The sequence below is a fragment of the Aphidius gifuensis genome, linkage group LG6 (assembly GCF_014905175.1).
Source record: "Aphidius gifuensis isolate YNYX2018 linkage group LG6, ASM1490517v1, whole genome shotgun sequence".
Lineage (NCBI taxonomy): Eukaryota > Metazoa > Arthropoda > Insecta > Hymenoptera > Braconidae > Aphidius > Aphidius gifuensis.
The window spans coordinates 2,668,596-2,683,286 of record NC_057793.1 but is presented as its reverse complement, the minus strand read 5'-3'; the positions used below and the strand labels follow the sequence as shown (position 1 = coordinate 2,683,286).

At 27.3% G+C, this 14,691-nt stretch overlaps 4 protein-coding genes across 4 annotated transcripts; 2 read left to right on the top strand and 2 right to left on the bottom strand.

Moving 5' to 3' along the window:
* Positions 1-185: 185 nt before the first annotated feature.
* LOC122858816 (calreticulin) lies at positions 186-4,456 on the top strand. Its single transcript, XM_044161983.1, has 7 exons — positions 186-445; positions 1,120-1,224; positions 1,761-1,964; positions 2,297-2,448; positions 2,722-3,231; positions 3,451-3,606; positions 3,836-4,456. The coding sequence occupies exons 1-7, from the start codon at positions 367-369 to the stop codon at positions 3,851-3,853; spliced, it is 1,224 nt and encodes a 407-aa protein (XP_044017918.1). The 5' UTR covers positions 186-366; the 3' UTR covers positions 3,854-4,456.
* LOC122858815 (E3 ubiquitin-protein ligase TRIM23-like) lies at positions 3,842-7,075 on the bottom strand. Its single transcript, XM_044161982.1, has 3 exons — positions 6,783-7,075; positions 6,613-6,694; positions 3,842-6,553 (listed from the first exon to the last, which is right to left on the bottom strand). Exons 1-3 carry the CDS (start codon positions 6,855-6,857, stop codon positions 5,052-5,054), a joined length of 1,659 nt encoding a protein of 552 aa, XP_044017917.1. The 5' UTR covers positions 6,858-7,075; the 3' UTR covers positions 3,842-5,051.
* Position 7,076: 1 nt separating this feature from the next.
* On the top strand, positions 7,077-10,546 carry LOC122858814 (eukaryotic translation initiation factor 3 subunit C-like). Its single transcript, XM_044161981.1, has 4 exons — positions 7,077-7,190; positions 7,435-7,541; positions 7,621-7,753; positions 7,833-10,546. Exons 2-4 carry the CDS (start codon positions 7,449-7,451, stop codon positions 10,349-10,351), a joined length of 2,745 nt encoding a protein of 914 aa, XP_044017916.1. The 5' UTR covers positions 7,077-7,190; positions 7,435-7,448; the 3' UTR covers positions 10,352-10,546.
* A 104-nt stretch (positions 10,547-10,650) lies between these two features.
* LOC122859677 (vacuolar protein sorting-associated protein 33B) lies at positions 10,651-12,928 on the bottom strand. The gene is made up of 6 exons (XM_044163363.1): positions 12,705-12,928; positions 12,472-12,646; positions 12,197-12,408; positions 11,630-12,136; positions 10,993-11,549; positions 10,651-10,914 (listed from the first exon to the last, which is right to left on the bottom strand). Exons 2-6 carry the CDS (start codon positions 12,627-12,629, stop codon positions 10,651-10,653), a joined length of 1,698 nt encoding a protein of 565 aa, XP_044019298.1. The 5' UTR covers positions 12,630-12,646; positions 12,705-12,928.
* Positions 12,929-14,691: the final 1,763 nt, after the last annotated feature.

The window sequence follows — 14,691 nt, the reverse complement described above, 5'->3', positions numbered from 1 at the left end:
AAAAACAATATTTATCAAAACACACACGTTGGCTTTGATGTCGTTGTCGCTATTATAGAAACACACGTCTAACCGGCATCAAGCGTGGTCATCAATGATTGGTTAAAAATAATCTACCAATGAAAATGCTCCATCTGTCTACCCTCTCTCTATTTTAACTCTATACTTCCAAAAAGCATCACCAACACACCAATTTCCAGCATAATCATCGGGAACGTCAATTCGTCAACATTCAACATTTTTTAAAACGTTAATTCATTTATCAACGTGTATTTATTAATAATATATTTTAATTAACATTTTTTATATTTTAAATTATTATATACGGTTTTTATTTTCGTTTTGCCAAAAAAAACAAAAATAATCATGCATTTTTACGTTGCATTTTTTGCTATTTTTGCTGTTGTTACTGCTGATGTCTTCCTTGATGAAAAATTCAGTGATGGTAAGTTTTTATAAATTATATTAAAATATATTATTTATTTATAAAATTATATTTTTATATTTTTAAATGTCATTTTTATTATTATTTTTCTATTTTCATTAAAATTCATTTACTCCAAAAAAAAAAAAAATAAAAATCACCGGCTACACCCTTAAAATTTTTTGTCATTTTTATTTATTAATAATAAACAATTTAATATTCAATTAAATATTATTATTATTTATTTATTAATTTTTTTCTTATTTTGTATAATTTTTATTATTATTATTGTTGTTTTTTTTTTGGGATAATTATTTCTTTTTTTTAAACGGAAATGACGAGATTAATGAGAAAGTTTAAAGGTGAATTTCTATGGGGTTAAATTATTATTATTATTGTTATTATTATTATTTTGTGGAGTTGGCAACGCTTGCGCCCTGAGTTTCTGTCGTATGGACGAGAAATTATTTCGGAAATTCCATCTTTCTTTCCGGAGACATCGAGCAAGATGGTTCGTTCAACTTTGAGTCATCTTCATCATTAAATTTTCATCAAAAATATTGCACGTGGCAATTGCTCTTTTTTTTTTTTCTTTTCATTATAAACCATTTAATTTATTAACAATTGTTCTCTGCTATTATTTAAATAAAATTAAACAACAAATAATTAATTTATAAATTTAATTTAATTTACAGATTCATGGGAGAAAACTTGGGTCTACTCCGAGCATCCTGGAAAGGAGTTTGGAAAATTCGTACGCAGTCATGGAAAATTCTGGAATGATCCAGAAAATGATATGGGTAAATAATTATTATTTATTTCATATTCTACGTGTTATCATAAAATTGCATAAGCAATTATTTAAATAATTGGAACAAAAAAAAAAAATTGATAAAGACGCCACATAATCAACGCGTGGCAATTAAAAAAATATAAAACACGAAACAATTTAGTTTTTATAAATAATATAATTTCACAATCATTAATACAAAAAAATATTTATTTTATTTAAGTATATTTTTTATTTACTCACTCAATTTTAGAAAGTATAATTTACTTTCTATTTAAATTGAAATTTTAATTATAACTTGGATTAAAAATATCGGTAGAATGATTATACAATATTTAAATCGAGCCTAGAGTCTCAGACCATTCACATAATGATTGGTAGGTGCTAAAGGACCTCGAAGATTAATGGTGTTCTGGCTTATGCCCTTTGATTGTTCTGATACAATCCAAAGGTACCTCAGTGCAGATACAATTGATACAATTTAAAGCTTGATGAATCATTGTACCATAGCTTTTTGATATTAATTTATGTTATTAATTATTTCAGGTATCCAAACATCTCAAGATGCTAGATTTTATGCATTGAGTAAAAAATTCGAGCCATTCAGCAATGAGGGTAAACCATTGGTTATTCAATTCTCAGTTAAACATGAACAAAGCATCGACTGTGGTGGTGGTTATGTCAAGGTCTTTGATTGTTCCTTGAATCAAAAAGACATGCATGGAGAATCTCCATATCACATTATGTTTGGTAATTATTATTACACTTTATTTTTTTTATTAAACAACGAGCCTAGAGTTACTGATTAGTTTAACTTGGCTACATTAGTGCTAAAGGAACTCGAAGATTGAATTTTTCTAACTTATGCCCTGGACTAGTTCTATACTAGGTTCGGGTACACCGTGTAGATACATTTTTTTATTAATGAATTAAAACAATTATTGTTAATTATCATGGAAACGAGTAGAAATTTATCTTGATTCCCCTAGCACTACTCCAATTTTGTTTATATAATTTTTTTCATTGGTTTTTATGTTGATGAATCATTTGTCTAATTGAATTTTTTTATTTAAATTATTCAGGACCTGATATTTGCGGACCTGGAACCAAAAAAGTACATGTGATCTTCAGTCACAATGGTAAAAATCTTTTGATCAACAAAGACATCAGATGCAAGGATGATCAATACACCCATCTTTACACCCTCATTGTAAACCCAGACAACACATACAAGGTAATTCTTTTTTTCTTTGATGATTAAACATAAAATTGTTGAATGATTTTATCGAGCCTAGAGTCTCAGGTCATATTTATTATTAAATGACAAGTGCTGAAGGTCCTCGAAAAGCAAAGATAGTCTCGCTTACTTATTAGTGGTATTTTTTTTTAAATTAATTGTCACATAATTAGTGAAGGCCAATAAATAAAAACTCTAAATATTTTATATTTTATTTTACTTGATGAAACAGAAATAAATTGAAATTATAATTTATTATTAAATTTACAGGTTTTAATTGATAATGAAGTTGCTGAATCTGGTGATCTTGAATCTGACTGGGACTTTTTACCACCAAAGAAAATTAAGGATCCATCACAAAGTAAACCAGCTGATTGGGTTGATGAAGCAACAATTCCAGATCCAGATGATACTAAACCAGAAAATTGGGATCAACCAGAACATATACCAGATCCAACAGCAACAAAACCAGAAGATTGGGATGAAGATGAAGATGCTGATGGTAAATGGGAACCAGCAATGATTGATAATCCAGATTACAAAGGTGAATGGAAACCAAAACAAATTGATAATCCAAATTATAAAGGACCATGGATTCATCCTGAAATTGATAATCCAGAATATAAACCAGAACCAGAACTTTATAAACGTGATGAAATTTGTACAATTGGTTTTGATCTTTGGCAAGTTAAATCTGGTACAATCTTTGACAATGTTTTAATCACTGATGAGCCAGAAGTTGCTGCCAAATTTGCTGAAGATGTCTGGAAGAAAACAATTGTAAGTTTAATTTTTTTATTTTCATTTTTATATATTTTCATATTGAAACAAATATTTTTCATGATGACAAAAGCTTTGCTGATTAATAATGAGCGATACAAATGCTGGAATTCCTCGTTGCTGATAAAAATAATTAAAATTTTTTTAATATAAAATTAATAGTTAAATAATCATTGGTATATTAATTGATGTTTTTTTTTTATTTGTTAATTTCAATAGGAAGGAGAAAAGAAAATGAAAGAAGCCCAAGATGAAGAAGAAAGAAAGAAATCTGAGGCTGAATCTGCTGATAAAGAAGGTGAAGGAGAAGCTGAACCTGAAGATGATGAAGATGAAGATGCTGATGATAAAGACAACACCATCGATGACACTGAGGTAATTATTATTCAATTAACTATTTAATTTTTTTTTGTTGATGGAAAGTTTATTCACACTTGTGTGATTTTTTCCAATTGAATGATGATAAAAACCACTTCTGAAACGCATGAGCGAAATATTTAGTGGAATTCCTCGTTGCTGAAATTTAAATTCATAAAAAAAATTCTATTTTATAAATGTAAAAAACAAATTTCTAATTTTTTTTTTCTTGTTATTTCTTTTACAGGAGCGCGATGAATTGTAAATTTAAAAAATTTACTTTACACGAGACTCAGACTGTATTCCAGGAGCTATCTTCACAGAAGAAAAAAAAATGAATAAAAAGAAAATATTTCCCTCCAAATAAACTCGACACACATTTCGAAAAATTTTATTTCAAAAAAAAAAAAAAAACCAAAGTGAGAGTAATTTGCATGAAGGGATTTATTATATTTAAAAAAAAAAAAAAAAACAAATCTGTGTCCTCCAAGTTCAACACCATAGCTCCCTATATATATATAAAAAAAAAAAAAAAGAAAAAAAATAAAACAACAAGTTGTTCCGTTTTTGTTTGTCAAGTGTTTTTATAAAAAATGAAAATTTTGATTTAATTTAAGATAAATGAAAGAATGAAAATAAAGTAATTTAAAATTGCGATATATAATTATATATAATTGACTATGTGTCATTTTTTTTTTCTTATCTTTTTTTTTTTTTTTAATATTGTTTTTTGTTTTTATTTTTGTTGCATTTTGAGAAAAAATGATTTTTTAATTGTATGTGAATGAATGATGACTGTGTGATGTAATAATCGATGATCAATTATTGATACAATAAAATCCAATCGCCAATAATCATGTAATAAACAGATAAATAAATAAGACTTTTTTTAGAAGTGTGAAATTTGTATTTTACTATTTTATTATTATCCAGTTGAAGCAATTATTTTTCTTTATAATCGTAAATTATTTTTCTATTGCAAATCTAGTTCATTGATAATTTTTTTAATTATAAAATAAATAATTATTAAACAACAAGGAATATATATTAACGTAAAAATTTAATTAAATAATTTTAATTAATTTATTCTTTCAGCTGTCATATGATTTATGATAAATTAAATTTATTATTAAAGTTTTAATTTATTTTCAAAGTTTAAATTAATTATCCAACTTTTGTGTTAAAGCTTCAACAGTGAGTAAAATAATACACTTTGATAAAAAATATACATAGCAAGATTAAAATAATAATTTAATTTTCTTTTCTTCAACTCATTTTAAATGTGAAATTTTTATTATATAAAGATTGTGTGTCTCTTTGTCCAGAAAGAGAAATAAAATTAACGTGAAAAAAAAAAACATCTGATAGTTAAAAAAGAAAGCTATCACTTGCAAAATAATTTTAATATTTAATAGAGACATTTCCATTGACTAGGATAATATTTAAATATATCTAATAGAGAGTTAAATTGTTGATGCAGCACCAAGTGCATCATGGGCTCCAAGCTGTTGTGTTAACCATTGAAGTCCTTGGGTTGATGTACTTGGATCAGTTAGAGGTGATGATCCCTGAATATGCCAAGCACGTCCACAACATAATTTTTGAAGTGATAAAATATCAGTCAACTCTTCAACACTAGCACAACCATCAATATCCTGTTTATTAGCATAAATTAAAAATAATTCATCTTTTAATTCTTTTTCATTGACAATTTTTGATAATTCTTTTTTTGCTTCTTCAAAACGTAATCTATCACTTGAATCAATGACAAATATAACAGCTTGTACATTGTGATAATAATGTTTCCATATATTTCTAAATTTATGTTGTCCACCAACATCCCAAAGTGTTATAACAAGATTTTCATATTCAAGACTTTCAACATTAAATCCAATTGTTGGTATTGGTGGTGTTGATTGTGTTGTTAAACCTCTCATGGAATTTAATATACTTGTTTTACCAGAACCATCAAGACCTAATATTACAATTCTCATATCAATTTTTGTTCCAATATGTACACGATTATCACGACTAAATATTATTGGAATTGATGATTCTGGAGTTAAAAAATCTGGTCCAAGTTGTGAATAATGTTGTTGTTGTTTTTCCAATGATACTAATATATTTTTTATTTTATCAAAACTAGTTAATAACTTCCAATCTTCATAATTAAGTATACTTTCACATTTAATACATACATCAGCAACTTGTGATCTTGTTGATAATAAATCAGCTTGTTGTTGTCGTAATGCACATAATCTACCATTTGTTTCAGTATCAACACATTGTAATGCTTGTTTTTCTTGTTCAACAAGTTGTATTCTTAGCTCTTCAAAATGTTGACAAACACGATGTTTTGCATCATCAATTGCCCATCCATCAAGTTCTTGTATAACTGTTTCAATTTTATGAGCTGTATTTCTCATATTTTCCATAAATTGTGTCATTCTTTGTAATGCTGTAACAATTGTTTTTCTAACATTTTTAGCTTCAATTTCAACAAGTGCAGGTTTATGAGATGAATGACGTCCATAATCTTGACATAAATAACACATTAATGAATCATGACAATCATCTTGCATACAGCCAATACAATTTTTTTGTTTTTCTTTTGGTTTTTCAGATAATGGTACTCTTCTATGTTTACCCAATGTTTTTGATGAATGTGTTAAAATATCACATGCTTCACATAAATGTGTTGTACATATTGTACAATATAACACAGCTAAATGTGTATCATCTTCATCACATAATTGATGACTTGATTCATCTTCTTTATCAAATACAAGATATTTTTTAGTTGTTGATTGTTCAAGACGTTCAAGTAAATCAATAAGTGCAAAGTTTTTTTTTAAACAATGTATACCATCATTTGTTAGCTCAGTTGGTTGACGATCAAATGGACAAAGAATAAATTTAACATCAGTTGAACATGGTTGTAAACGTACAAGACATGAGTGACATACTGTAAATAAATTTAATTTTATTTTTCATTTGTTTAATTAATGTTGTTTCATCATTTACCTGTATGACCACACTGGAGCAGACGTGGTACCTTGTCACTATCTATTGTGTATACTTCATCACAAACTCGACATTCTAAAATCTATTGTTTAAAAAATAAAAATTGATTATTCATTTTTTTTTTTTTATAATAATTCATGTTAGTTAATTTTAGTTGAAATAATATTTACATTGTCTTTTATTTGTATTCTTGTTTGTACTTTTGACCATAGTCCTCCATAAAGATCAACAATATCATCTGACATTTTTTATTTTTGTTTATTTATTTTAATAATAACAACAATTTTATTTTTGACAGTTATTGTTGATAGAGTTCGATAATTATTCTTCAATTAAAAATAAATATTGCGCAATTATATTTTTCTATTTTTGTTGCGCAAAATATATTGATAAATAGATAATGGTGAGTTTGTATCAATCGACTGTAAAAAATGGCGTCTTATAGAGAAAAAAAAAAAAAATTAACGACAGTGTCGTCAAGTTGGACTCACTTGGACTGGGTGGAGCAATCCGTGAATCCGGTAATGACTCGATTAAAAAGTCCAATTAAACAAATTGCATAAAAAATAAATCTCCCGGTGAGTTGAAAAATAATTAAAAATTTATTATTAATTTTTAAATAACAATTTACATGGATATTTTTCATTGAAAAATTGTAATTTGATTCATAGAAAAAAAAAGTGTCAACATGTTTTTGTGGTTATAACGCCAATGAAGCCGCGTGAATTCATAATGGCTGAAAATTTTCTCATTAAATAAATCTACACGTAGTGAAATTTGTTGTCACATACAACTAGCTGATATTTTTTGTTTATATTTCAGATTTAGTTATCAATATGAGTAAGTTTTTTACAACTGGAACAGATTCGGAGTCTGATAGTTCATCGGAAGAAGAACAGCTGCCAAGAGCACCAGCACAAACTTTCATTGTAATTCCAATAATTTTTTAAATTTATTATTATTATTAAATAATATAATTTAATTGATTTATTTTCTTCTTAAATTTAGTACAGTGATGATGAGGAAGAAACAAAAAGGGTGGTAAGATCCACCAAAGAAAAAAGATACGAAGATATTACCAATTGTATCAAAGCAATTAAAAATCATAAAAAAATTAAAGATGTTCCCAATGTATTGGAATGTAAGTATTGATTTTTGTTGGATAAAAATTTTTTTTTAATAACAGTTGTATGATAAATATTTATTTATTGGTGTTTTAGCATTTGAAAATTTACAAAAAGCATTTACAAAATCTCAAAATGTCATTTTAAAAAATGAAGATGGAAAAATTCCAATATTTTATACTCGTTGTTTGGCTGAACTAGATGATTTTGTCAATGAAAATTGGGATGATCGTAAAAATATGGCTAAAAATAGTTCAAAAGCATTGACAACACTTCGTCAAAGAGTTCGTAAATATATCAAAGATTTTGAAACTGAAATTGCAAAGTTTCGTGAAAATCCAGATGATGCTGATGATGATGATGACGATGAAGCAATTGAATCTGGAGGAGAAGATGATGATGAAGAAGATGAAGCTAATGAAAAAGCAGTGTCATTTAAAAAAACAGTTGAAATTGTTGAACCAACAGATGTAAAAAAATCAACAGATGATAAAAGTGGTGTTGACGATGATGATGATGATGAATCAGACTGGGGACAAGATTCTGATACTGAAAGTTCAAGTTCTGATGATGATGGTGGCTATAAAGATTTACGTGAAAAATTCATAAAACGTGCAACTGCTGATAAAGATGATGATGATGATAAAGGAACAAAAAAAGATCAACGTAAAGAACGTATTGAAAAAGAACGTAAAAAGAAAAAAGAAGAACCAATGAAAGATGATGGACAAGGTGAATGGCATATTGTTGAAAAAGGTGTAAGTGTACAATTGGAAAAACCAAAAATGTTTGCTAAAGATGCTGATATTAATGTACAAACAGTATTGAAAAAATTAAATGAAATAATTGCTGCACGTGGAAAAAAACGTACAGATCGTCGTGAACAAATTGAATTATTACATGAATTATTATCAATAACTGAATCAAATACACTTGGTCCAGCAATAATAATTAAAATTAAATTACAAATGGTATCATCAATATTTGATTATAATCCAAAAGTATCTGATGCAATGAAACCAGAATATTGGAAAAAATTATTAGAAAGAATTAATGAAATATTAAATATGTTAATTACAAATCCAGATATGGAAATTGCTGAATCAGTATCTGAAGATGCTGAAGAATTTGAAGTATCACCATATAAAATACATGGTTGTATTTTAACAATTGCTGAACGTCTTGATGAAGAATTTATAAAATTATTAAAAGAATGTGATCCACATTCAAATGATTATGTTGATCGTTTAAAAGATGAAATAATTGTTGCAGCAGTTATTGATAAAGTACAAGAATACTTGGAACTTCATGGTTCACCATCAGAATTATGTCGTATTTATTTACGTAAAATTGATCATTTATATTATAAATTTGATCCAACTGTACTTGAACAAAAAGATGGTACAATTGAAAAAACAATAACAACATCAGTACAAGTTATGGAAAAATTGTGTAAATATATTTATGCAAATGATTTAACTGATCGTATAAGAACAAGAGCAATATTATCACATATTTATCATCATGCTCTACATGACAATTGGTTTCAAGCACGTGATTTAGTATTAATGTCACATTTACAAGAAACAATACAACATTCTGATCCATCAACTCAAATATTGTATAATCGTACAATTGCACATCTTGGTTTATGTGCATTTCGTCATGGTAATATTAAAGATGCACATAATTGTCTTGTTGATTTAATGATGACTGGTAAAGTTAAAGAATTATTAGCTCAAGGTTTATTACCACAAAGACAACATGAAAGAAGTAAAGAACAAGAAAAAATTGAAAAACAAAGACAAATGCCATTTCATATGCATATTAATTTAGAATTATTAGAATGTGTTTATCTTGTATCAGCAATGCTCATTGAAATACCATATATGGCTGCACATGAATTTGATGCACGTCGTCGTATGATATCAAAAACATTTTATCAACAATTACGTTCAAGTGAACGTCAATCATTAGTTGGTCCACCAGAATCAATGCGTGAACATATTGTTGCTGCATCAAAAGCAATGCGTAATGGTAATTGGGTATCATGTAATGCATTTATTATTAATGAAAAAATGAATGCTAAAGTATGGGATTTATTCTATCAAGCTGATAAAGTACGTGATATGTTGACACGTTTAATTAAAGAAGAAGCATTGAGAACATATTTATTTACTTATTCTCATGTTTATGATTCAATATCAATGCCAACACTTGCTGATATGTTTCAACTTCAACGTCCAATTGTACACTCGACAATAAGTAAAATGATTATTAATGAAGAATTAATGGCATCACTTGATGATCCATCAGAGACTGTTGTTATGCATCGTAGTGATCCAAGTCGTTTACAATCATTGGCATTACAATTAACTGATAAAGTTAATAATTTTGTTGATTCAAATGAACGTATATTTGAAATGAAACAAGGCAATTTCTTTTCACGAGGTGGCAATCAAGGTAACTTTAGAGATCGACAGAATTTTAATCGTCAAGGACAAGACTGGAACAGGCAGAGAAATCAACGAAATCGTAACAATGATCGTAACAATGATCGCAACAATGACCGTAATAATGATCGCAACAATGATCGTAACAATGATCGTAATTAAATATTATATTCTTTGGATGAAAAAAAGATCATCATCAACTATCATCAATTTAAATTTATTTTAATTTTTTTTCTTTTAAATATTTTTTGCTAATTTTCTAATGACATTTACAGGTTGTTAATTGTATCCAATTAATATTTTTTTTTCTTTTTTTTTAAATTAATCATAATAAATATTCATACTAAATAAAAAAATTGTTTTATTCATTTTTTATCATTTGAAAATATTAAATTTTATTTATTAATAAACATATACATATATTTTTATTAAAAAAAAAAACAATAATTTTAATTAGAAAATTATGTATCTTGTACGTATTTCATGAGATTACTTCCAGTCAAAAGACAATCAGATACTAGAACAATTTTTGATCCAGTGGATTTTTCAATGAGACGACATGCTGATATTTCTCCAAATGTTAAACCACCAATTACACATACTATCACTGTTTTTTGTTGAACAATTGGCTTTTGTCTATTTGATCGACATTCAGGTAGTGAAATCATTTCTTCAAAACTTTTTGGATCACTTGAATGTCCAACAGCAATATTTAAAAATTGTGCCTGTAAAAAAGAAAAAAATCTAAATGAGTAAAATCTAAATAGAGCATCAAGAAAAAATATTATTTAAATATTATTTACAATTGCAGGAATATATGCTCCACTGTAAACATAACTAGGACAAGTTATTAATTTTTCATCATTTTTTTTATTTTGATTTGGTATGAGTTTCATACGTTGAGCACTATTTGTCCATTCACTTTTCCAATTTGGTAATTTACGTAATATATTTTCTTTTTTTTGTTTTAAAAAGCCAATTCTTTCAAGTTTATGAAATAGAGATATATGATGATAACCATGAGCATGTAAATATGATTTTTGAATAATTTTAAGTTCACTTGGCATTAAACCATCACTTGTTATTGATAATAAACATAATAAACGTAAACTTCTCATTGGATTATCATCAATATTACGTTCAATATAATCTAAACATTCTTTTCTTTTAGTACAATCTAATATTGATTTTTCAATTGCTTGTAAAGATTCAAATTCTGTTCCAAGTTCATTGACAATTGCTTCACAAATTGTTATATGTGCAGCAAGTTGTTTTTTAACTTCAGTTGTTTTTTGTAATTTTGTTGCAATATATCTTCCCATTTCTTCTAATTTCATTGTTTGTGTTGATTCTTGTTCAGCTAAATTTGACAAAATAAAATATTAAAACAAATTATCATAATAATTATTATTAATAAATTCACGTTAAAATTATATTTACATTTAAGTGTTTTAGCCATATTTTTTAGCTTTGGAAAAACATCACTAAAATGAATATCTCTGATGTCTTGATAAACTTGATCATTTTTAGGATCTAATTTAATATTTGAACCTTCTAAATTAGCAGTTGATATACTTATTGGAATAACTTCACTTAAAAGTCCAACATATGATACTGGAGTTAATAATGTTGATACAAAATCATAACTTCTATCCATTATTATAATTGCACCAATTTCATTATCAGGACAAACTGTTTTAGCATTTTCTCTCATTGTATCAATCATACTTGATAAATTTTCACTATGTTTGCCAAATGTTAAAACAAGTTTTGGCCAACCAATGATCATTTGAAGTGACCAAAGACTTCTTGATAATGCTGGAAGTAATGATGAATCATTGTGGTAATATAAATCACAAAATATTGGTAATTCTAAGCTCAATATATTGCCATCAATTTGAATTAATTCCCAGGTTATTGGACGTACTGATAACATATCAGCTAGACCTAGAAAATTCATAACATTATCAATCATAAAAAGTATTTTATTTAACTATTTTTATATACCTTCTTCTTCAATTAGTGTTAGAATAATTGGAGGAACAAATGGTGTTATTAATATATGAAAATCAAGTGCCTGATTTTGTGATAACTCAGCATGTATTTGATCAAGTACTCTTTTGCATGATATTAAATCACATGATGTTAAAAATATACGTTGTAAATTAACTGGTTTTAAACCTGGTTCTAGTTTAAATATTTTATCAACTCCATGTCTCCTTAAAAATTTAAAATATTTATAATCATGTATTTATTTAAAAAATATTTATTGATGTTATTACTTTAGTATAGATGCTCCAATAAATGAATCAAGTGGTTTCATTAATTTTTGTTCAATTATTAAATCTTTTTTTCCTCTTATTGAATCCAATATATCCACCAATTTTCTTTGGCTAATTTGTTGAAGTGCACTTAGCCGATCTTCAAATGTAATATCCATTTTTTAAAATTAAAAATCTAAAATTTAATAAACATTATTATAAATATTAAAATAAAAATTATAAAGTATTCTTACTGTTTTTTAGGTAGCTAGGTCAATGTTTACATTTGTTTATATATTTTTTTTTTACTCGTTATTGAATAAAAAAAGAGTTATTTATTTATAATAAATAAATAATAATCAAGAAAAAATAAATGGTTTTGTCAAGTACAAGTTTTTTGACATTTTATCATTATTTGATACAATTTGACATAAATTTTTTTGGTTTGTTGTTGTTGACATTTATTATGACATTTTGACAATCATCAAGGTGAATTTTCATTGTCAATAACCGGCAAGTTTTCATTTTTCAATAACAAAACACATGGATACTTTACAAGTTTACACACACGTGACACGTGGGACGTGGCCACATATGTAAATAAGTTGTTAACAGCCTGTATTATTTTTTATAATTACCTACAAAGTACAAACATGTTTTTATACAAAAAAAATTGTTATTATTTTTTTCAATTTATGTTAATAAATATTAATTATAAATAATTATAAAAAATACATCGAATCTAGGGGTGCTAGGGATATTTATGATTTTTTTTTTATACCTAGAAATAGACAGCGTTACGTACGGCGGTACGGCATTTAAAAATTAAAAAAAAACACTTGCCAGCGACGGGCCCAGACAGACCCAGATTGTATAAATTGGTATAAATAGTCAAATAGACACGCAGCCAGTAAAAATCCAATTAGGTCAAAATCCAATTAGATAAAATCCAATTAGGTTTTAGTGAAAATTTTCCTAAGAAAATAAGCAGGTTAAAAATACCATTAAAATAATATCTAATAATTATAAATCAATAACAATAAATGATTAAACTGTGTTACATCAAGGACAAGTTTTCTCATCGCATCGAGATACCCTTCCATTGATGAATGAAATGTAGCATACGAATCACAAACATTTTGTAAATGTCGTTCAAACTCTTCTTTTGCCTATCTTCGATATTATTTTGACTATCTTCGACACCCAACACTGTTGCTTCATGTTGATCTTGCAACTCTTCTACATAACTTCCAGTTTCATTAATGACAGAAGTGAGTATCTCATTCAAGTCTCCTGACGTGTCTACTTCCTCCTTAATAATTCAAAATAATTGTTTAAAGTTTATTTTTTAATGTTTAATTTAATTTTAAATATTTATTTATTTTTTTTTATTTTTACCACTTTTCTCACGGATTTCATAGCTTCCCCTATTATTCGGCGATACTTGACATCATCCTCAGCACTAACGTGACTGCCATTACCAATTGTGCTTCTAATACTGATAAGTGTTCTTCTTCTTGATCTGCTTGTTGTCTCAAATAATCCAATCCTGATATCATTTCTTCAATCGATTCTCCAAATAGTTGATTTTCGTGAACCATTGCGTGGATATCTTTTGCTTCTTTCTCCAACATGGTTATTATCAAGTAAGATCAAATGTGTTGTTTTTGTTTTCTAACAATAACAGGCACACTGAGAGTCTGAGGACCGAGACACACTGTTGCACGCTGACCCTGGTGAAAATATTTCTCCGCAATTTCTCCTGAATTTCTTCGCGATTACTCCAAATTTCTCCTCATTTACTCCGAATTTGTCCGTGATTACTCCGAATTTCTCCCAAATTGACCCATGCGGAGAAAGGTATCAAAATTTTTTTCCGAATTTTCTCCGAATCGACTTGGGTGGAGAAACGTTCGGAAATATTTTTCCACGATGAGAATACGCGGAGAAACATGTGAAAAAAAAAATTTACCGCGGAGAAATTTTTTACGAATTTTCTCCGAATGGATTTGGGCGGAGAAACGTTCGGAAATATTTTTCCGCGATAAGAGTACGCGGAGAAACGTGTGAAAAAAAAAAAATTATCACAGAGAAATTCTTCCGAAATCAACGACGAGGAGAAATTTTTCCACTCATTTCTCCGCATGGGTCAATTTGGGAGAAATTCGGAGTAATCACGGAGAAATTCGGAAAAATTCGGAGAAATATTTTCACCAGGGATCGTTTCATCAAATTGATGAA